Source organism: Oxyura jamaicensis, chromosome 24 (assembly GCF_011077185.1).
Source record: "Oxyura jamaicensis isolate SHBP4307 breed ruddy duck chromosome 24, BPBGC_Ojam_1.0, whole genome shotgun sequence".
Taxonomy (NCBI): Eukaryota; Metazoa; Chordata; class Aves; order Anseriformes; family Anatidae; genus Oxyura; species Oxyura jamaicensis.
Genome location: NC_048916.1, coordinates 3,731,791 through 3,756,069, shown reverse-complemented (window position 1 = coordinate 3,756,069; position 24,279 = coordinate 3,731,791). Strand labels below are relative to the sequence as shown.

Sequence of the window (24,279 nt, the reverse complement as noted above, 5' to 3'; positions counted from 1 at the left end):
GCAGTTCCTACAAACTCAAACAAGTCACAGACTGTAAACCTGCTCAGTTCCCTATAAAGCCCTGTATTTGCCTTGAGGAAGACAGGGGCATTTGTTGTGATCCAGAGGATAAACATCGGGATATCTCCAAGCCCGTTGTGCAATGACAAGCATTTCTGGGAAGCTCGTTCTGCTGTTACACAAAATGTCCTTCTGAAGTGGGCCAGAGTACCCCACAGAAACAGACCGCTAATTCTGCGGAGAGGAGACAAGGCCCAGTGTGGGCACAGTGGCAAAACACCAGTTGTTTCGCATGGGAAATTCAGAAAAGTTGCCTCCCCACACACGCTGTTTCTCATGATTAAAAATGAATCCATCTTCAGTATTCCAACTCAACTTTGGCACACTGCTATTCCCCACTCTGGAAGGTTACCTTTTTTTTTTTTTTTTTTTCCTTCTTTTCCTTCTTATGGTTAAACCAGAGAAAACAAAGGATAAAAATAACCCCAAACCAAAACCAAGCATTTTAAACGTTACATATCTGAATTATTTCATGTAAAACAGAGCAGTACTAGAGAAAAATAGGCCACTTTTATGAAGGGCCTTGACAGAAAATATTTGATGCAAACCAGCCCTGGCTTTAAAAGAATTTTAGTGTCTCACAAGAAGTGTTAACCCTGATATCCTGCCAGATAGCAACTCACTCAATTATGTCTTGCTTCTTTGAATTCCCCCTGGAGCACCAAATGGGCACACTGCTTCTTTGCTCTTTCCCTACGTTTTCTTAGGGCAGTGTTGTACTAAAGATCTGTCGACCCCCTCCTAGAAGTAAGTTCACACCACCAACAGTTCTTGCATACATCTGGTGTTTTGTTGACTGCTTCTAGATTTCCCTCCTGAAGAAAAATCAATTATGTTAATTATCAATTATTTGAAGTTGTCTTTGGGAGAACAGCCTCCTTTTGAGCTAAATAAACCAAGAATAATTACCTGCATTCCTTCATAATCCAATGAAGGAAAAGATGAAATTCACATGGCAAAATCCTGTACAGAGCCCCTGTTCACAGCTATGCATTTTCTTCCTCTTTTTGTACTTCAGCCCTGAGCCAAGGATTTTTGTTAAGTGCTGAAAAAATATGGGGCAAAATCCTTGCCCCACCAAGCTTCTAACCTAAGAATACCATGAAGCAAATAAAGACTACAGAAAAAGACATGAGAAAACTAGGAGATAGCAAGTATGTTCTATATTGGTAACCTCAGAAATTTGGGAAATATCCAGAGGAGCAGCAGAAATAAGATGAGTTGAATTTTTGCTTGCTTAAAACAGCCTCCCTTGCTTTTTACTGGTTCCAGGCAGAAGCATTCTATCACAATGAAAGCTTCCCAGTAACCTCACTGGGAGGAGTGCTGTTTTTTATAACAGCACAGCAGTTCTTGGCTATGCTGCAGTGTAGTGTTGCAAGGCTTTAGGAAGGGCCTCGAGGAAGTGTGACAAGGCACTGTGCAGGTTGCCTGTGCTCTTACAGCAGGAGAAAACACAAGTCTCAGAAGTCAGTCAGTATACAAGCACAGCCCCAGGCTGACTTACCACTGCCAAATGCTGCAGAGCAGCTTCCATTTCATCAAGGATTTTCAAGCTGGGATTCTGGTGGATACCTAGGCAAGCACATGCTGTCAGACCCAATCGCTCATGCCAACAAGCACCACAGGGAATTGCACCATAACCTTTCCCAGCACAGTGAGACAATCAGGTCTTGGTGTTCAGTTCAGCAACTGTGTTCCCCTGGGACAGCACTGTAAGAGAGCCATTGACCTCAGCTTAGAGAGCAGAGCTCAGCTACATCCACACAGAAGGTACTTTTGCCATTACAGCTGCATCCACTCCAGAAGAATCACTTCTGCACAATACACCAGTTTTTATACACTGAGCACATCAGACTACCAAAAGCCAGACTAAATACGGAAGTCCAAGCCACCAGGTACACCTGCATCCATCAGCCTCAATACAGTGCATCTGTTTCCCTATATCACATATCACTGTACCCTACTCTTGCCTTTTCCCAAGGACACCATATGCAAAGGTAGGTAAGACTTGGCTCCCAAAGCATCTATGCTTCATCTAGGAGGGCAGACTTCTTTACATCCTGCTGGCCAGTCAGATTTAAAGCAGCCACGAAGACACCTTTGCAGTTACTGAGGCTGAAGCTAACTGCAAAGGTATGAAAGCAGACTTGACCATTCCTCCGTGCAAAAAGAATTCCTGTGGGCAAGCAGCTGCCCGCTTCTCACAAAGCAAGAGCTGAGCAATTAGGGCACTGAGATGAGCAACCCCTAACGCTGTAAGGCAAAGGTTCAGTGTCAGCAGCAGGGCACCAGAAAGCTGGATGGCTGCGTTGGTTTGGCGTGTCTACTCCTTTGGATCTTGAACCCACTGGCTTCTGAAGGGCAAAGCACATACACTAACCAACAAGTTAAAAAAAAAAAAAAAGTAATACCAGAGTCAAAGCAGGCATACAAATATTACACACAAACATATTTGATTACAAGAAAATGAAATTTCCTTTTACTTTAGTAGAAGGTTCATTAAAAAGATTCAAAACTGACTTGAAGTAGGAGATGGGAAAAGGTAAAGGAGATTTCCAGCACCTGAAAATTTAAATCAATAAAGCAAAATATATGAAAAAATATTTACTAATTATTTTTTACTAGCTGAGAAATAAACACTCCATAGTGAAGAATCAGGAATTTACCTTGGAAACTTCCATTTTCGTTTTTATAGTTTGTTGTATATGACTATAGTTTGTTATTTATGAAGCTCAAAACAAGATTTTGACCAGCCATGGACCAAGATGAGGATCAGACATCACAACTACATGTGTGCAAACATTGGCATGCATCACCATCCTCTCCACACTCCTTCCTACTTCATTCACATAGCCTTTGCTACAGGAGCATGGTCTTGCTCTTGGCCACTTTTAGGAAAGTCTTGTCATATTTTAACAGCCTCCTTTAGTAACTGGCTCCTGTTTGCTGCCTCCTCACACAGCTGTTCACTTGCCTCAGAGGTAAACAGTGCAAAAGACAAGGACTGTATACACGTACCATTAATAATAATCAAAACCCAGCAGAGGCAACCTTCAAGGTTTACGTGGCTTCTCTAAACACTTCTTCCCACACTACTCCTTCACTTTAACAGTGAGCAAAAGCAAGCCACCACTGGCACTTCTACACTCTTCTACTGCAAAGGAGCAATTACACTTTCTCAAGCAAGCAAATCAGACCACCCAGTCTCCTTGTTTTCTCTCCAGCATGAGCCATAATTAGGGACCACAATGATTTCTCTTCCCCATGCTTCTAATGTTGTGAAGCTCGACTTGGAGCAGAAAGATCAAGCTGTTGACAAGATAGGTACAGCACAAACAAGTCGAGGTCAATGACAAGGAGAAAAAACATTCTTGGTTGTGCTGTGAGCTCTAGGAAGCCACTTATCCTCCCCTTGCCACAGCTGGGACAACTCCCACAGAGGCTGAGGAACTCAGTTCATGGGTAAGTGCATAAGCTCTTCAGAACAGAGATTGTCGTTTCTTTTGGGCTTATGCATTACAAGCATTACAGAGATCCCTTGATTCCAAAGAAATGGGAATGATTGAAGCCCATTGCGCTCCACAGATAAAACTAGTGCTCATCACCCAAAGGATAGTTGTCATTACGACCAAAAGCACTTTTTCTGTGGCAACAGCTTATCCCTTTTGTTCTAAGGCTTCATCCCGGGGCCTCTGTGAGAAGATACAGCCTCCAAAGAGGGTTGGTGGATCAAAGACTGCAGCTATCGTTCACCCTCCTTAATGAGGTAAGCAACCTTGTCTTCTGTTTCCTAATTTTTAGAGCCACTTATTAGCCATTTCTGCACAGCAGACTCAGCCCGTAGACCTCTAACAGAAGGCAAGGTGTTCATCCAGTTCTTGGTGCCTCATCTCAGTCTTTTTTAAGCACCACCACATGCAGACAAATTGCCAAGGTAAATGTGCAAATGTGTGTGTGTGGGGGGGGAAGGATGACAAAGTGCTGCCTGCATTCCCCTATGGATTCTTCATGTTCAAGTTCCCTCTTTCCTACAGATTAAACCTTTGCTAACAACAATTCCAAGAGCAAAAACTTTTTCCATAGCATAATCAGCAGTCCTACAGATGCTGCCTTTCTTTTGGACATCTAGAAAACTGGCTAGTCCATGTCCCACACCTGTGGGACTAGAACAGGTCTGTGTTGTACAGCATTAGTTTTTTAGGATCCTATCTAAAACCCGTTTTAACTGTGTCCACCCACATCAGTCCCTCACCATGTGGGGCACAGCTCTTCCATGGGAATCAAAGACCTAACCCCCTCCACACCTGTACCCAGGTTTCTGGGGAACAGAAGGACCCAGGAATCACAGCCCTTGTTCAGCCACAACAGATCTCAGAGCTGCCTGCATGTCAGCACTATCTTGCGAGCAGAATAGAGACAGAAGCTCACTCATCACATTACAGTGCCTCTGGAGATACAGATACCCTGGCTGCTTCTGAGTCACTCTTATAGGCAAGCCCCCCTGAAAGACCTCAGGGCTGCAAGCCCTTTCTCCATAGGCTATGGATTTAACAAACCTCTCTTTTCAGCCCTTCTACCTTCACTCCCCGCTTCTTTTACTTTTTCCTCTCCTGTTTTCTTCTCCTTCACTCCTTCATCAGGAAATCTCTACCTATTTTATTTCCTTTCTTTCAGCAGCCCTTTTCCCTCCCCGTTTCATGCTGTCTCTTTTGTTTTTCCCCCCTTTCTCCCTTCTCCCATCCTTTTCCCCCTGAACTCCTCCCTCTTGCACTTCAACACATCTGTTTTTAATCTGAGGCATCAATTGGAAACAATAACCCCTTTTCATTTTAAAAATCAGAATGTTAAAGGCTCGAGCAAAGCAAAACAGTTTAACAAATTTGACACTATGCTTGGAACAAAGACATTTTGTTCACTTTGTTTTGTCAAAGAGGTTCAAGCCCCTTACTAGTACATTGTCTAAAAGCACTGCCCTTTTTAAACAAAAACATACATTCCTAAAGGAGTCCGTTTGACCACCACTTCTAAAAAACGATTCTGGATATTAAAAGGTCTCTGGCCATCAACCTGCTAATAACCAAAGCAGTGAGAAAAGCACCAAACGACACTGAAATTGGAGTTTTCCGTAAAAGTTTTTTCTTTGCAACCCCGTTTAGCTCATCAGAAATGAATTTCAGTCGCGCAGAGAGGGCGCATGGAAGTTACATTAAACACCGAACACCAAAAAGCCAACCTACCTAAAAAGAGGATGGAAAGTGCAGACATTCCGTCTCCAGGCAAGAGGGGGACTTTTCCTCCCTTTTTCTTCCTTTCTCCCAGGAACAGCAGGCAGACCTGCACAGGATTCAAAGGAACGCCTCTGGAATGCACCGAGTGTAATTGCATCCATGTGCCAGAAAAATAACCAACTTCACTCTTTCTTCCCTTCTGCTATTCATCTCCTTGTCCATATTCCATCCAGATTCAGCGAGAGCTTTTAGATCTGTGGCTGGTAATTCAGGCCCTTGAGTTTGTGGACGAGGAGAGAGGCAGTGCAGCAAGGAGTTCACATCTCCAGCAGCATAGAACAATTTTGCATGTCTGAAAAGAAAAGGAGAGAAGCAGGGGAAAACACTGTGCTCAATGTTCACCACATGGCTGCCTCCCAGAAGAGCCCCTCCCTACCATCAGCTGGGATTAATAGTGAAGACCAGTCATGTGGGTGAGGTAAAGCTAACTTCTAGCAATAATATATATATTTACCTTTGGGGGAGAAACAAGAGGATTTCTCTAGTGTCAAAACAGTTAAGTTTGGAGGCAGTAAAATCCAGCATGGAAAAAAGAATCTGATTCGTCACTCAAGGGCTGGAGACAGACTCTCTCGGAAAAAGCACACATGCCCTGCGGAGTTATAAACACGTATATACATTTTATATACACTATCTTTGTAGATAGTAAGCTACAGAATTAAAGCTTTTAGTGTTACTGGAAGGATTTCTCCTGTCTGGTTTATTATTTTCTCTTTGAATAAATCTGAGTTTCTAGGAAAGAAAAATCCTAAGTATTCATTTAATCACACAATTTTATTGGTTCTTCCCCAACTAGAGAAAGGGCCAAATCAAGCAAACATTGTATACCTACATTTAGTGACCCCTCTGGATACAATTCATAAGGATACCCTCAAAGGCATTTTAAACCCAAGCAGCCTCCCTTCAGCCTCACACTAGTCAGAGTAAGCAAGCTCAAAAAGCTAGTTTAAATATGGTATATTTTCTGCCACTGCTGCAGTTCAGACAAAATTCACACTTTCCATAAGAAGGATGAAATTTAATAGAGTTCACAGATGGCTTTGACCATCTACAGATCTGAAACAGCCAGAACTGAACTTTTTTAATGCCTCGCTAACATTTCTAAATCGTCCTGCTCACAGTGAGGCCATGGAAGCAGTGTTTGACATGTGCACATATGTAACACTGCTCCGATCTACAGCACTTCACACATACAGGTCATGCTTACACCTTTACTTCCACATACCCTGGGATACATCTGCTTTTCCAAAAGCAAAGCACTTTCAGCTAGTCCACTTGGGTATCAGCAGAGTAACACAAACACCACAGGGGCTGTAAAACCAACCAAGTGTCTGAGTAAGCATTCGGGTGGCTGTCTTGTGCTGACCTGTGCTGCCACAGCACTGCAAATCCCAGGACCCTAACTAGATGATTTAAACACGCTGAGGTGCATCTACACAAGCAGCAATTCACATTTTCTAAGCACAGGCACAATCACACAGAAATGCCCAGAACGCACAGTTGCTTGCAAATCAAGCTGACCCACCTTGTGCAATTTGGGACTGAAGGAAAGCTTTGAAGATAATCCTCTGCTTCAGGAGCACTTACAAACCTATCTCTAAGAGGACAAGCAGGACATATGCAAGGTTACCAGCCTGGAGCTTGTAAGCTCTGACTTCAGTCCCAGGCTATCTCACTAGCTCCCTGGGCATGACCATCTACATTTAGTTTCTAAACAGATATCCCTGTAAAATCAGAGATAGCATGCTGCTCTCCTTCTTCAGGAATGAAAAATACAGCATTGTTATTAAGTCCACAGTGAAGGGCACTATGTTTAGAAGCTCTATGGGCCTTCATTATCTTGTCTCTTCATTACCATACAAGATTTTCAAGCATTTATTGGAAGATGGGAAGCATTGCCACCACAAACAAAGTGGGACTTGAGATTCATGTAGGTAGCATTAGAGAGAAATAACATGGATAAGTTTATTTTTCTACATCCTGTTTCATTAAACAGCATCCTTTGACCCTTCCTGCTTCACAGATAGGAGCAAGGACCCAACTCCTGATCTCCAAAACAGCTGCTATCTATAACAGTGAGAAAGTGTTTTAGACAGCATATTTAACTAATACAGGTGAGCATAACAGCTCCTACAGAGCATCTTTATCTGCATCATCTGCCATAGCATTGGAGCTGGATTCCTTCAGAGCGTCTCCCACACCCTTGACCAAACAGGCTGCTTGCTTTCAAACAGTTGACTGGCTCTGAGAGAGCATCATCGATTTTCAGTGCAGAACACAAATCAATGGAGAAAAGTGCATTTAATCCTTTCCTCCGGTTTCCAGAAGCCAAGCAACACCAAGCTTGTCTCTCTGCATTACAAGTCTGACAGAAGACATCCCAAGCTATGCTGTGAATACCCAGCACACTGCTTTGCTTTAATAGAATCAATGCAGCTTGGACGAAGACAGAGAGAAGTGGTGACACCCTGCACTTGCTGCCCAGCCTCCACAGAAACACAGAGCTGGGATGTTTGGAATATGTCCACAGAAAGGGAGGAAGATGCTGAGGATCAGAGAGGAGACCACTCATGCCAAATCTCCTCCATCTTCTCAGAGGAGCCACTCCACAGGCTGTTCTCTCATTACATTCAGTCCCTTCAGGAAGCAATTCAAGAAAAAAAAATATGTTTTGGGGCTCAGTGGGGATTCTCTCTCTGGTGCTCATCCGCCTTACAGCAAGGTATCTTGCTTATCTGTGTAACAGCAGTGACAGGGTAGTAAGGGCTGGTGTAGGTACGTGCAAGGACAACCATACCCCTTACAACACCAGCACAGCCTCTCTCAAGACCTTTGCTGACTGCCTGGAGGTTACATAGTTCTTATCTATAACAGGTTCTTTTTTTCTTAATCCCCAGAAGGGGATAATTCTTCTAGAAGGCTCATGAATGATTTCACCTGTTCCTATACAGTGCTAGCACAGCATGGAAGATATCTATCATATGTTTTTCAGCAGGGAAAACAGGGCAGTAGAGAAACTGCTGCTTGTTGTCATAAGCATTAAGGAAAAAGACTCAGTAAACAGAGCAGTTTCCAGGGTTCCTGCACTGCTCTTAACAGGCCACAGCTTTTAAGTCTGGGGTAGGTCCAGATTAAAACAGCTGTATACAAAACACCTGTAGAAACCTGACAAGTCCCACACCAGCCTTTTCATTATCTTCTCAAGTGACTTCTCAGTTTCAGCCCCTTTCACATTTGCATCAATCCTACCAGGAAAGTATGTTCCCTCAAACCTGCACATCCCAAGAGCCTGCCCAGCTCTTGCTAGCTCATCCCTGTACTGGCTGAAGGATGTGGAGGGGACCCTTTCCTAACTTTTTTTTTTTTAAAAAAAAAAAAAAAAGAAAAAAAACACTGTGTTATTCTTTTCACCCGGTTCCTCCTAACTTCAGGGAAATAACCCCTTGAGGTGCAGCTGCCCCCTTCACTGCAGAGCCATGTGCTGTCTTCCCAGGGTCAAGTAGTGCTTTATGCACCCAGCAGCAGCTCTAACACCCCTACCTCCCAAAGGAAACCAGAAGGAAAGGTATTCTCTTCTGCAGCAACAACAGAAAAAGTCCTGCTTAGACATTCAGGAAAGTGAAAAGTAAAGAAACTAGCTCTACTACCACCTTTATTTTCTACCTCTTACCTCTGGAGTGCTGTTACATAGCAGGAGCAAAAGCTGTCACTACTCAGGCACTCTATTGTATTGATTCTTTTAGCCTTTTCTCCAAGACTCCCAATATAAGCTTCCCACATACAGCTTAAGTGATTTAAGCAATTTATTAAGACAGCTAGTAGAAAGACATTGCTCATCCATAAGGATGTCCAGGAAGGCATTTTGAAACTCTAGAGCAAAGCTATGCTGCGTTCAGCTTCTGGCTTTGAAAATTTAAAAGTACAAAAATATACTTCACCAAAGGAAAGGCAAGCCACACAGGCAACTCAGGCTCCAAGTAGCAAAGCTCAATACAGATAAGAAGGAATACTAGGGCAGAAAATAAAATCATTCATGTAAGCTTCTTTTCACAACAGTCTGCTGTTAAAAAGGTTGCTTCATACCACGTCAGGACTCAGATATTTCCTTACAAACTACTTGTTTAAGAGTCTCCATCTCTCATGCAGGCTTCAATAATTGATCATAAAAGCACCATTAGTCCTTTAATATCGGTGAAAAGTGTCACTTCAACAAGCGTTAGCACTCGCTGTCAGTAAGTGCATCTCTGACTGATAAACAAGCAACCAGAAAGCTTCTTCAACCTCTAGCTATTTTTGAAACATCTCAGGCCACGCAATTTATTGCTCCGACATTTACTTATTTATTCTTTTTACATGAACACACACTTATTACTATTTAGGTAGTCTTATCTATGTGAGCCTACAACTAAATTTAATGTTTAGCTGAGCAGAAAAGAACGGTTTTCATACAGAAAAACACTGAATTAAACTTTATTAACTTTATATTGATAGCAAGGTGGCCAGCAGCTGAGCACAATGTGAACTGCTTATATCACCATTGACTTTGAAGTAACAGCTAAAATAGGTCTAAATCAACAAGGTTTTGTTGTTATTAACACCAATAAAATCAAAAATACTCTAATAACAGAGAGCTTCTGCTTCTAAGCCATACACTTGCCAAACCTTCCTAGGACAAATAACATCACCTAAACTCAAATATCATAAGAAAATCTAACTAAACAGAAAAACACCATAGCAAGCAGTAACCCCTCTTTATCTTCACAGTTAATTCCCAACTTCTAACTAAGAAAAATATATACATGTATATAAGGAATGCTGGATTTTATTCAGTTTCCTCTGAAACATCTGCCAGTGAAACACCATGCCTTAATTTCCCATCAATAGGATTGAATAATTGGCTAGTAAATTGTATCTACTACCCATAGGTGTGAAGCCTATGAGATGAAAACAGATGGTCAGAACATAACTTATAAAAGCAGGAGAGAAGGATATTTGAAGAATTAAGGTGTATTTTACTTTTTAGCGTTTATCTGTTTGTAAGTGCTTTTGTATACTTATGTATTTAGCTTTGATGTGTATTTTAACATGTGTATTTATGTTGGTAGAAAGTATAAGCAAGCTAGCTAGAAAAAAAAGTATGTGAAAATAATAGATAAAAAAAGAAGAAACAAACAGTTGTTTATAGTGCAAAGTAATTAAAATGTTATTTCTTTAAATACTTTTTTAATATAATGTTTAATTTGTTTAGGAAATTCTTTCAATGTAAAGATTTACATATATATATATATGTTTTCTTTAAAATAAGAAGTTGGAAGGATTTTATTTTCATTACTGACTTGCCTGAACCAACAAAGATCAAAGATGTAGAGGTATATGATATATCTTATAATTATGCTATAGGTAATGTGTAAGTAGCTCTTCTATAAACTAGAAAAAGTAAGTAAATAACAGTAAATAAAATACAATGCTGCCTAGGAAACTAATGAAATCTTCAGTTAATCAAGGCAATATGAGCCTACTACTAAGTAGTAGGATGTCAGTTTTTAAATTAATATCTATAAGAGGACTCTTATGTTATACCTCTAGATTAAATACAATTTCTGTGAGTAGGGGCATGGTTTGAACACACAAAGTCAACTTTGAAATAAATGTAGTATAGGAAAAAATGCTAGAGAAGGACTGAGTGAGATTGATCATGTTGAGTTCTGCCTAATCCTTTGCTTAGGGAGGCTTACATAGTTCTTTTTATAACAACTCTTCTGTGCGTTAATATTTGAGTTTTGTTAGGGCTTTTTGTGTTGGCGTGCCTTTTCACAGGAGAAACTCCTGCATTTGTGACGCTATTAATGGAGGAAGACAGGTATACAGCTCTTTTTTCTCTTCCCAGCAGATAGCTGCTGCCCTGGAGTAGGGATAGCAAGTATGTTGGCACATTGCAGTTGATAGATATCACTAAGCTTTTAAGCTAGCCCTGCCACTGACCTCTGAAGTGATATTCAGCACAGTGCCCCTCCTCCCCCCCTTTTTTTTCTTGTACCGCTTTTACACAGCACAGTAGCTGTGCAACTCCTACCAATCTCAGATTCACCTGGAGCCTTCGGATGTTGTAGAATGTAGAACAGAAACCTGTTTGCTAAGTATTATCACAGTATGGAATACGGTGTTAATTCTGGGTTTAAGTTCTTTCAGGGATAGATAAAACAATATAAATCCAAACTTTGCTCAGATGCTTAGAAGCAAAACAAAGCAATAATGTTTACTGTAACTGAACAGACAAAAAGCCAATACTGTAAAACAGTTTTTTTGTTGTTGTTTGTTTTTTCTTGTTTTTTTTTTTTGTTTTTTTTTGTTTTTTTTAATTGACTTTAAATCATGGTCCAGTAGCACTCCTAAATAGACTTCCAGAGTTTTCTGCATCTATTTTCTACATTCCAGAGTTTTTTATTCCTCAGGTGGATTGGAAATAAGAAGGTTTATCATAAGCACCATTTGGACTCTAGAAATTTTCTTCTTCAAAGGTCTCCATAAAGAATAGCAAAGATTAAGCCTGACTTGCAGAAACATTAAGGAGTTTTTCTTACTCAAGGAACAAATGTTTAAGGCTTCTTAAAATGGAAATGTTGAAAGTGAGCTTTCTTTTAACACTTTGAAAATGAATATCAGTACTGCTTTCTAATAATTGTATGCTTGAGAAGAGCAAGTTACTCGAATGTACTCTACTGCTTCTGAATTGCTTTCAGGTAACTTTTGTCCATGTACTTCAGCCCTTTTAAACTCTCTTTTGTTAATAAACAACTAGACTGAAGCTTACATTCTTGACTGCTTCTATTGTATCATGTAGCTTGTATGACACAGTATTGCTGTCTGCCTGCATAAAAGCAGGTCTTCCGTTTATCTTGGTTAGCAGAATGTTGACAGTTTGGGTTAGAAAGGAAGGTTTTCCTCTCAGTATTAGAAGAGATTAGTTAGAAGTGCTGACTTGAGAAAGAAATATCTTTTAAATAAAGTGTGTGTGGGGAGAATGCTTTGTCAATTTTCCTTTATATGTGTTTATGAATGCTTGACAGTGAACTTCAAGTGGCTGAATACAGTTGACAGGGCAATCTAGGAATAGCCATGCTGAAACAAACTGCTAGTCCCAAACCACAGTCTGCTTTTCTTGTACTTCCCCCTTGGTGAAGGGGAGAGGGAGAGCCACAAGTCGTTTCAGTGTAGAAATGGTCACTTTATTTCTACCTCCATGCTATCTGCACTTCTGCTCCATTACAGCTGCCACCAGTTTGTTAGCAGCAGAGAATCCCATGCAAGTGTTTTACAATTGGGTAAGATCTTTTGTGACCCAAAGGAAAAGGGAAGATTTGTACCAAACCAGAGAAGGAAATGAAGCAGCTTATCTTAGAAATTTCTCTCAGCTATTAATCTTGTCATTAGGGATCACAACATGTGAAAAATTGGAATTTTTGGCTACTGTTAAATACCTAACCCAGTTGCTAAAAATTTGTGACATCATACAGCGGCTGTTTTCAGGGCCACAGGAAATAAATCTGAAAACTTAACCCAACTGCTTAGTGGGTGCACTAACCCCACTTATTGTTACAATGACCTGTCACAGCAGGGGTAAAAAGGCTGAAATTAAAATAATCAGTGGAGACTTGTGGGCTTAGAAAATTTTTTATTTATTTTTTTTTAGTCTGGGTTAAAAAATACTGTGAAGTGAAGATGACATGGGGGTAATGTGGTTTTGAATGGCAGCCAATTGGTTGCAAGCAGGGGTCAGGCAGAAGCTTTCTGTCCCTGGGGCTTTTGGTTTAGTCCTTACTAATACAGAGTTCACTTAGAGTATGTGGAAACTTAACAGCCTATTTATTCAAGGATAACCAATATGAAGCAATAAACTGGAATTGTACAACTGGAATTGTTATTGACTGCATGGCATTTGAGCACCCATGGCACTGGATTCTGTTCTGTTTCTTCTCTGAGAGGCAACAAGCTGTTAACTTGTGCAGTGGTGTACAGCTCCATAAATACAACTGAAAATGGTCTTTTTGAACTTAGAACATATTTTAAGCCATTTGACATCATAAGATAAAGTCTGCTATTTGTAGGTTGTGTGTATTTTGTTTGAGCACAATGTTTCTTCCTTTGTTTTTACAATTGTTGCACTTGAGTTGTGTTTTCCTTCTCAACAGTCAAATCTTCTACACTCAGTGACAGAATAATTTCATTAGGTATCCAGCGTTGCAAGAAATATTTACAAAGCCATTTGGAAAAATCCCTTGTTTGCCAATGCCACACTGAGCATATCATTCCATGGAGTCAAGATTAGGAACTCCCAACAATAATATGAAGGCTGAAGCGTGCATGCTTCTGTTGAATTTGCTCAATATCCAGTTTTAACGACTCTTTGTTGCTGTCTTGATATCTTACTGGCTAGACTAGCATATTTTTCTCTTGGTTGAAGTAGCCTGAACACATTGCTGAAATATTCTGTTTGTTGCTATTCAGCTATTGTATCAATATTGTGCAGAGTGCAACTGTTCTGACAGGCTCAAATGCATGGATTGTGTTTGAAGGAGACCACAGATTTAAGATGGTTTCAAGGCTTTTTAGGGTCATAATAGCTGGCATTTGCCTATGGTGTGAGTACAGTATGTGTTCTTAATAGGTTTGGGTTTGTGCCCTGTGTGTCTGCATGCTTCAAAAACTGTTGAAGCCTGTGAACTTGCCTTGGCACACCTAGATGTGCAAACGTGTTGTTGTACACTCATGCATATGAGGTGCATAATCGCTCAGGTTTTCTGTTGCAGTTTGCTTGAGGCAAATGTCCTGTGAGGTTATGTTTAAATAATGCCACCTAGGATAATCATTTAATGTATATTACTAATTTAATGTGAGCTGTAAGAAGTGAAGGTTCCGAGACCTGTTCTTTCAGCTCTTATTAAAATGCCAGCATGGTCACTGATCCTCTGACACTGTCTCTGCATGGCTAGAAGACACCTTGAAAGGTTTACTGCTCACTTGGCAAACCTTTTCTGACAGTCCCAGTTGCACAAATCAAAGCCTTTTAAACCCAAAGGCCCAAAAGACTCTTTTGAGAAGTGATGGGAAATGTTGAACATAGACAACAGACACACAGGCCACGGAACCCTACAATGACAATGGAGGTGATACTTTTCCTGGAAGGTCAATGTATTTTGGTGGATGTTGCCTCTTGTTCCCTCTGGATTGTAGGACTGCATGTTCCTGAACCTGTCTGTGCTTTAATAATGCTTACATATAGACTGTTGCTGTGTTGCTTGCAGTGAACAGAGCTGATTTGTTGTTAATTAAATTTTGCTTGTCCTTTTCCCCCCTTCTGTGACTCATCTTGGAAGAGGGTATGGCTTTAAATACCTGGAAGAGGTTTAATGCATGCACTGTACTATGTATTAATCATGTTATTAAATGAGTAAACTTTTTCCAAGGTATTGTTGGCTACTTGAAACAGGATTTTTGTCAGTGGCAAGGAGTTTTAGTTTAAGGAAAGAAGATAGACAAGCTGGGTTTGTTCATGCTTCTTGAAAGCTGAACTACAATAGCCTAACATCTCCAAGGAAACAAATTTTCATGGTCCCAGTAGTAAGGACACAAGCATAAGAACTTCCTTCCTGTGCACACAGAAATATTCATGAAGATGTTGAAATTGCTAGGCTGGAGTGAGAGCTCTCCATCAATAAATAAAGAGCATCAGTATCTTATGATATTAGTGAGGAAAGAATGACATCTTTTGCTTCTATTTCCTTCTATTTTAGAACATTCGGGTTATAATATTCAGCTCAAAATGACACTTGAAGCAGGTTTCCAAAGATATGACTTAAAAAAAAAGTCTACTTTGTGCTGAAGGAATCCATTAAGCTCAGTGGGGAATGTACAGATGTGTAAGAGTTCCCTAAGCCACTCCATTGGGCATCTTGGTGTCGGAGATAGCTGGCTGGCAGATCTGAATGCCTTGACTTCATGCTGGAGAAGGCCTGGAGGAAAGTCAGGAATGAATGTTCCCTAGTAAGAGTAGGTAAGGAAGTAAGAGTGAGCCGATGGACTTCAGTGTACCGTCAGGGATGGTAACTGTAGCAGAATTTCAATCCTTTTTCAGAAGGATAAAGATTTTTCTAAAGGTCCAGTAATAACAAAGAGATGAGTCCTATCTAACTGCTTTATTATCTGTAAAAATCTTGATCTCAGTATGTCACAGCTTTAATCTCTTACATAGATACAGGAGAAAACAGTTTTTAAACTCTACTCTGAGCTTTCTTCAATAATTCCTTACCCCTTCCAGATTTCCCTGCCTGAGTGATCTGCTTATTGGCCTGTTAATTCAGATGTAGGCAGTCTACAGCTTATTGCTGGAGTCCTAGTCTGAAATGTACTACCTGAAAGTCAGTACCAGCTTTATTTGGAATTGTCTGCCTGCCTTGTATGCTGTCCAACTGTGGACAGTTGCCTCTCTGATTCAGTATTATGTTCTGTCCCTCTAAAGAGGAGCGCTGGTCTGTCAGTTCTTCCATGTAGTACCTCCTCTACTAGGTACAGATCTTGATCTCAGAATTTGGGGGGGGGGGGAATCTGTGTTATACTGATTAATTTCTAACCAAAATGCTTTCAAATCTAAAGCTGACCAACTTCCATACTAATGCTAAATATGCCCATTAGTTTCCTGGCTCTTAACTCTTGTAGATTTAACGCTTGTTTCTTTCCTATTTGCAGCACAGAAATGCTCTGGAAGTGCTGATAGCATGGGAGGAGGTTGTTCACTTGGTGAAGATGCAGCTCAGGCTGGAAAAAACTAAAAACTAAAACGTGTAGCCCCAAAGACTTTGGAACAAAACTTTCTCTGGCTGAGATTCTCTCCTCTGGAAGACATCAGAGGGCTGTTACATATCTGGGAAGCTGGAGGTTCCCCCACTGCTAACTTCTGGCTTCTCTTTCAGCCCCTTGAAATAACCTGATTCTTATCATGTAAGAATCACAAAAGGGACAGCCTGCTCCATTTCGGCAGAGGAAAAGTCTCATTCAGATGCCATTAGATTCCTCGCTTCAGACATACAACCTGAGAGGCAGCGATTCTGCCTGTACGCAGACTGCATGTACCTCCCCTATAGAAGGTTGCCACTGAAAAAGCAACACTCAGCCAAAACACACATTACTGTTCTGGTGCATCAGTGGGGTGATGAAAGAGGAGGGGCTTGGCAGACACAAACTCCTGTTCTGAATGACTTTACCTGGAGGTAATCTCTTCCGCCAGGCTGAGTCTGACATTAAAAATGGAAGAAGCCAGGGACATTTTCCACCCAAGGCTCAATGGAAAGTGGCAGGTGTCAGATTTTTGCAAATTTCTCTCTAACTCTCAGGCTTCTGCTGACAGGGACTTGAAGGCTCCAACCTGGAAAAGCTCCAAACTAAATTTCTGCAACTAAGTTAAAATACAAAATATTTTTAAAAGTGGAGGGAAGGGAGGTGGGAAGGACAATGAGGTTAAAGATAGAAATGGAAACCAGAGGCAGCGTTGGGAAGAAATCTCATTTTGAACACTGTTAGCTGTAGATGCTCACTTACATGCAGGTTTAGTCATTTAGAACACAGTGCCTTTGCCAGGAACATAACAGGATTTTCCTTCTGTTGTCATTTGGGTGCACATGGAGAAAACTGTTCAGTGGTTAGCTCCTTCCACTAACCCTTTCTGCGTTACCAGCTGCACCTTCTTCTGTATATTAGATTCAGATGCACTACGTGTATTCTGTACGCAAGCTAATTCTTGGGATCATGCCATTTAGTAGCCTACCATCGGATGAGGAATTGATGCTATGGGAAAGCAGATCCCAACTTTAGGTGATTCACTTCCTGCTTAAAGGATACATGACAGATCTGTCTTGGGCAACACTGGGGTATTTTGTCATGGCAATACATTTCATGTAATTAATCAGCCCTGCAGACTAACTTGGGTAAGATGCAGTCTTAGGACTTGAAGCAAGCAATGAAAACACTGTGTTTTAACCAGTGACTGTTATGTCAGCTGTGTAGTGATAGTTACTCATACACTTAGGCCACTGTGACTGCAAAGCAATGTAATTCAGTTTAGATTATGATGGGAGACATTCCGATCTTAGGCTGCAGTGCTTGGGAACCTAAACTGGTGTTGAAACCAGGTCATGCTTAATGTCAGCTTTCAGATAGCCCTCTGAAGTAGTGTGTAAATTGGTGCCTCGGAAGCAGTAGTCTTCCCTCCCCACCTCCTACTGGTGCTTTCTTAGGCAAAGTAAAACAAATTATTAAACCTCTAACCAAAGAGATCTGTTAGCTGAAGGCATAAAATTTAGAATCTGTCTTGGCTCCATAGGTAGAAAGGGAACTGTGTATTTATTGCTTGGAGGAAATGGCTTTGCATAATAACGGGTTCAGTTTACAAATGGGAGAATTAATCTGTGTATGGTGCCTTAGAAAGTATCTGCCTGCTTGCATCTGGACAGGAACTAAATGGAGCCAACTTGTTTTTAGATGCTTTCAGCTTTGGATTACTGAAACAGAGGAATGTTCAAAGTGAGTTATTCTGGCTCATAGAGCTCTGCTACCTGCTACACATTTTGCTTCCAATTTATGTTGGTTCAAAACCAAAGCTTGAAATAGCTTGTGAAATGTCTTTTCTGCCTCAACTTCTAATTTCATCTGGCTATGCAAGTGGGTTTTCTTAATGTGGGGTATTCTTAGCCTAGGACTGTAATTTCCATTCCATGATCAACGGCCATGTTAAAGGAAAAAATAATTCTACATAGAAAAAAGCTGTTAAAAGCCTGTGTAAACTGAAAGATTAATTTAAGTTTTTGTTGTTGTTGTTTTTTTACAATAACTTTTACTGATCTCACTTTGAAGTTTTATTATTTAGTCACTGATTGTTCCAAGTAAAAATAATCAGAATAAGTGAGAAACACTGACTTCTGGAATTACATCTGATGTTTTGCTTCCATCCCTACGTCACTTGCATTCTGTTGGCGGACAGGAATTAAGTAATTGACACTGATCATGTGAAACATTCAAATTTCAGAGGTACTGCCTCCTTTTGAAGGAAAACTGTTGGCTCAGGTATATTGCAGCTAGCTGTATCACCTAACTTGCCCTTTCTAGCTGGAAGTTGAGTGCAGAGGGTATTCGCATTTATTGGAATTCCTAGGAAACACAGTTCAGAAAACACGGGAGAGCTGAGATTTAGGTTCTTGCTCTTTGATCTAGTTTCTCCTCTGATATCACTATTATTGTTCTTTTAGCTTCTAATTATTTCCTCTAAGTTTGGTAACCTGAGGATAGGAAGTTAGTCAGAGGGGAGGCAGGAACTAGTTCTTTCCTGTTGGAGCTATGTTTCGGTTGTTTTGTTATAAATGTTTTACTGAACTTTTAAACAAGTTGTCACAATGCGTTACTCTGAGAATTAATGAGAGACTTGTAAACAGGTTGTAAAGTGATAGCAATGCGAGCCATGCTGTTACTTTGACTGTGGCCCAACACAAACAGTTTTTAATCACCTGTCCAGCCTCCTCCAGAGAGGACAGCTGCTGAGAGCTAAGGCAGGTGAAGGGTGTGTTCGTGTGTCCTGGTGAGGATGGCAATATTTGTGAAGCATCAGCATTTTCCATATTTTGCACTTATTATATTCTATTCCACTGTTGTAAGGCTGCTTAGGAGCCCTGTACTAGTTGTGGCCATACCCAAGAATGCTCTCCCTGCCCTGTGGAAGATAAAATCTGAAGATAGAACAACTGAATGTGGTCAGAGCAGAAATCCAGAAGTTGCAGTGTACTGTGTGATGCTGACTGGTAGTAAAGTTCAGTGGCTGAGTGTAGGAACCAGGCAAGCACAGTATGACCTTCTCCTTTACACCATCCCAACTTTTTGCAAGGAGTGATTTAGAGATCGCTTGAGCCACAGGCTGTAGCTGCCTCACAGTGTTTGATGGCTGAAAAAATAAGCTTGAGGGAGCTGGGGAAATTGGAAGATAAAAACCTACTCTTTTCAGCTTGTCCATTCACGACTGTTTCTTAGAAGTATATGGCTCAATGTTTTATCTACCATCCCATGTCATTGTTTCTGTGAAACGTCAGAAATCATAAACAGTCTTAGGCTTTAATGAGTCGTTTTATGCTTATAACTACAAGCTTAGATAAAAGTGGCCTATCAGCATCCTGTGTGTTACAGGATATAGTATGCCTGTGCATTACTGTGACTGAATTCCTTGGAGTACCTCATGTGACTTCATACTTAGTCCTGCGTTATACCTATCCTCAAGCTGATACAATATATGTAATAACACAGAGATTACCACATCTATAATTTTCTATTAATGGGAAGTTGGTCCTTTAACTCTGGTGCACGTAATGGGGGGCTTGTATGTTCCTTCAGTAGGAAGCTCTGAATTATTTATGTCTGACCTTCAAAAAGAAAAGAAGAAAACTAGCTAATGGAAATGTTTTCAAACTTAAATATTTTTGTAAGTACATTGTGTGTCTGGAACTGAAGACAAAATAACATGTCTGGGAGATAAAGCAAAAAGCTCTTTGGAACATAAATTGTGGAAGCTGTGCCCTGCTGTTTCTGAGCAGAGAGCTGCTGGGTGGTCTGACTGTCACTGGCTGGGGAAGCAAGTTCTGGCACTTACAGAGCAGACAGATTTAGCTTCTTCTTGTGCTGTATCCCATCATTCATATTGAGGAGAAAAACAATGAGATAACGGAGAAGTTCATCTCTGGGGGAATCAGCTGCTCAGTTGCTGATATTGCTATAGTTACCTAAAGAGGGGGCATTTCTGCATTAGCAGATGGATAAAACAAGCCATCTGACCTGTGTCTGGCAGGGGGAACCTGGTCATTTACTGAGTAACTGTGCAGTTGTGAATCCTTGCTTTGTTTTTGCCTACTACAAAAGGGAAGGAGATCTAGAGCAATAATGTTCCTTTCGTGGGTTCCACAGTTGCTTGGCTGGCCAGGGTAGGCAGACCAGGTTGCAGAAAAACTGATGTGCTTGCTAGAGTCTTCTAGGCAGTGTTGTCTGTGTTGGGGGGCCTAGCTGCTTCCTTCTGATGAAACAACTTTCTCCTGCAGAAGCAACTCTGAATGTGCTAGTATCTTTTCAGCTTATCAGGCCACTTTTCCTTTTCCTATCATGTACTTTTTTCCTCATCTCTAAGTGGAGGAATTGCTAATACTTAATTTTTTTGCTGTGAGCTTGCCTGTACCTTGCCTCACTTGAACTGCAGCTTCAAGTTCAGGAAGTAATATTGAGCAGTTGGAGGCTAGGGAGCAACAGCTGTCACTGTCAAAAATCAGTGCTATTTTTCAGTGTATGTGAAATAAGGTCGGTGTCAATGACTGCAGTCGGTATTCTTCGTTTTATCAGCTTTACAAGGAGCCCTTATTACTTCCCAGACAGTTCCATTATTGTGATTTGAAACTTTTTTTTTCCCCTTTGGACTGTGGGGGACAGAGGTGGGATGGAACAGTGAGGGGTGGAAAACTTGATGCAGAGGCAGCTGCAAACATTGCTGATCTTTAAGAATCAGAAACTAGCTTTATAATGCAGAACTCTTCTCTGTGCTGTCAAGGTAAGGCTGTCAAGTGTTTCATTGCTTTTTCTGTTGACTGATGCTCTATTTATCTTGAAGGTAGTTTATCCTACAAGGTTGTAGATTGACTGCAATTTATCTATTTCTCAGCATAACATGACAGCAGATTTGACACTGCCCTCCCTACAGCTGAATGACAAGATCTTTTCTGAAAGGAAGAAAGGGGATTGAAGCCATTAAGAGAAGCAAGACAGGAGATGGACTTGAATGAGGCTGCTGATAAAAGTGTAATGTTATTGTTGTGATGTGAACTAAAGGTAGGATTAATACCTCAAGCATTGGATTTCATGATGTTTGCTCAGTCCTCTGGGCCAGCATGCTTCTGACATGGCTACATGGGCTGCAAGCTGTCCCCTAACATCTGAGTGCTGAAGGTCTGCATTCTCTTCTGAACATATCCAGAAGCCTGCTGAAGAACAATGTGTTTCAGGCAGACATGTAAGTTGTTATGGTTAATGAGACAGATGCTTCCCTTGTACTGTAGGTTTTTTCAAAATTGAACTGCAAGAAGGAAAGAAAAATGTTCTTTAATGAATAATTCACACACCATGCTCTGTTAGGATTAGTGCCTCTAACTGGGCAGATGCCGTCGACGTTCCTGTTTCTCCTGCAGCTTCTATATCTTGGAACCTTGGTGACTGGATGCTAATTTCTCCCCAGAAGCAGAGTGTCGGTTTTAAGCCCTAGGGTCAGATGGAGGAGCAAATTGCAAGAATAATGAAGATGCATTGTGTGAACAAATATGTCTTAATTTTCTGAAGGAGTTGGGCTTCTAGAGTGAAAGGTATAAGAGCTGAAATGCTTTCTCTTCCAGAAATTAGTTGTTAAACAGATCGTGAATTTGAGAATGGCAGTGAAGGCTACAAATTCATGTGGTGTAAATACCTTGTTGACCAGCACTACCTGACAATATTGTGTGGCTCTATTGGATGTTTTGATTAGAATTTTAATTTTCTTAATTCTAATTCTAATTTCTAATTCAGCAATTTTAAGCAAGAGCTTAAAAGCAAAAGAATCAAAATGCAGCATATTAATGTTTGAAGAGGAAAATCTTAAACTGGGGAAAAAATAAGAGTAAAGTTTGCATCTGTTGTGTCACTCCTCTGGCAGGAAGGCATATTCACCTTCTTTTGGAAGGCTGCTGCCATTCACATGTGTGTACATACCACACAATGTAGTGTTTTCCTGTATTTTTTTTTTTTCTTCACTTGATAAGATGCTTGTGATTGCTGGTAGTTTAGGAATGCAACTCATTCCTACTTTGTGTTTTGCACAGTGAAGTAGAAAATGTCTCCTGGTTTTCAATTCCCCTCTGTCACATTGATTACAATGATCTTAGAGGACAGGGTGATCTTTAGCAGCAGAAACCCATGATTTTTGTGGCTTTTGTCCTCTGCGGAAAATGCTAGATTTTTTTCATCCTGACTATCAGTTCCCAACAGAGCTGGACCATAAGCTGAATTTTGTCCAAATACAGTTTCCCAAATTTCACTTGAGATGTTAGAAGCTGATGTTAGAAATACATAAAGCACTGTTGGTTAGTAGATAATCTAGCTTAGTATATCAGCTGTTCTTGCCAACCTTGCCAAGGATCAATTTTCAATTTTCAGTGGACCGGTTTATCACTGCCATTTCTACCATTCTAGTCAACGTTCTTTACCCAAGAAAAGAGTAAAGCTCTGCTAGCGTATCACTACATACTTAAGACAATTTCTCATATCCATTTATCTAGCAGTAAGACAAGCTTTGTATTTAGGAATACACTCTTCTGTCCAGCTTCATGCCTTTTGTATTTTATTGAGGAAATCACTTAAAATGTAGGTGCCACTTGCACACTGTGCTTGGGTAAGTGAGATTAAGACAGGAACTGATGTTAACAAGGACTTTGATTTCATCCTTGTATCACTTGAGGATTTTGAAGATGCAAGTTGATTCAAAGGTGTTAGCATGGCTAGACTGAATTCTGGAGTTGCTGAGGCAGCATAACATGGGATGATTCTACCTATTTGATTTTATTACTCAAAGATATTCATGGATCTATAGATATATTACTCAAAGATATTCATGGCTTAATTCAATGTGCTACTTCATTCTAGGGCCTACACAGAGAATGTAGGCCTCACAGTCTGATCCCTAGCTAGAGACTTGTAGTGGATATAACTTTTGCCTTCTTTACATGCCCACAGCATATAGCTTGTGGCTACTGACGTTCTAAGGAGTGTTTATTAAATTGTTACCACAAGAAAGGGGGGGAAAAATGCTATTATATATACATACATATTTTGATAACGAGAAGTATACACGTATCACTGAGTTAAACGAGAATGCAACTTTGCAGCAGTTGCTGGGCTCAGCATTTTCAAGCAGCCAGAGCATGTTCATCATTCTAAGGTGGAGTAGGAAAAATCTGAGACTTCTACCTTGAAATGACGGTGGAACAAGGGACCTAGAGAGGGAGAACAATATTCTAGTCATTAAATATTGAGGCTTATGTCAAAACCAATGAAACTGATGGGAGAGAGTGCTTCTGTTGATGCTATTGTTATGAAAATTAGGACTGGAGAGAAGATGCACAACAAGATGAAAGCTTGAGGGTATGTCAGACAGATTTATTGCAAATACAGTCCAGACAGTAGCTCTTCAAACTAAAAAATATTTTGAAGTAGACCTCCGTGTGTCTCTGCCCTATCCATTAGATGGAAGGGGATAGCTGAATGTTATTTGTGTTACAAAAGCTTTGGAGAGCCTCACTCCGAACTGTGCACATTGACATTAGATGCTCTACAAATACCAAGCAGACTGTCCCTGACTTTTATTTTTTCCTCTGCGTTGGGCTAGAGGGAAACTTGGCAATGAAAAGCCATTGTTTCTGGAAAATGTGCTTTCAAACTGTGCAGTAAAAGCTCAAGTTTCTGTCTTGGGCTACCGGTTATGAGATTGTGAAATGAATTTCCAGGCTCTTATTCTTTTAGTAATGATGCCACCTAGTGGGGTAGGGAGGACAGTGGGCTGTGAAATGGTGGGCCCATCAGACTGGATGTGGCTGGAAACCAACCAGGGAGCATGTTTGCACTGCCTTTGGGAGGCTGGTGTTAGCCTCTGCCAATGATCTACTTATTCTGCTTACCATTACACAGCCTTACCTAGCAACAATTTCCTGGTTAGCAAACTTTATGCACTTAGTTGCCACCTAGCTGTTTCCAACTTTTTGCTGCAGTAAAGGAAGACATATTTGGATTTAATTTGCACTTTAAAAAGCAGGGAATCATAGCTTTGAATTTGTGG

General features: G+C 40.7%; 2 protein-coding genes and 1 long non-coding RNA gene across 5 annotated transcripts in view; 2 read left to right on the top strand and 1 right to left on the bottom strand.

Moving 5' to 3' along the window:
* Window positions 1–6,957, bottom strand: part of CLMP (CXADR like membrane protein) — a 48,310-nt gene extending 41,353 nt beyond the window's left edge. Inside the window, exons 1-2 of one of the 3 annotated variants that reach the window (XM_035345994.1) lie at window positions 6,877–6,957; window positions 5,301–5,643 (exon numbers count right to left, since the gene is read on the bottom strand). In XM_035345994.1, the coding sequence (XP_035201885.1) occupies window positions 5,301–5,448 (148 nt within the window). In that variant the 5' untranslated portion in view covers window positions 5,449–5,643; window positions 6,877–6,957. Of the gene's footprint in view, window positions 1–5,300; window positions 5,723–5,805; window positions 5,919–6,876 lie in introns of those variants that run through there. The other 2 variants (XM_035345995.1, XM_035345993.1) reach the window with 2 other exon arrangements.
* A 3,306-nt stretch (window positions 6,958–10,263) lies between these two features.
* Window positions 10,264–19,236, top strand: LOC118178091. The gene is made up of 3 exons (XR_004756065.1): window positions 10,264–10,356; window positions 11,169–11,211; window positions 19,050–19,236. It is a non-coding gene; the product is annotated as an uncharacterized LOC118178091 (long non-coding RNA).
* Window positions 19,237–21,089: 1,853 nt separating this feature from the next.
* Window positions 21,090–24,279, top strand: part of GRAMD1B (GRAM domain containing 1B) — a 147,133-nt gene continuing 143,943 nt past the window's right edge. The window contains exon 1 of the mRNA XM_035346320.1: window positions 21,090–21,251. The gene's annotated coding sequence lies outside the window, so the exon portion shown is untranslated. The remainder of the gene's footprint in view (window positions 21,252–24,279) is intronic.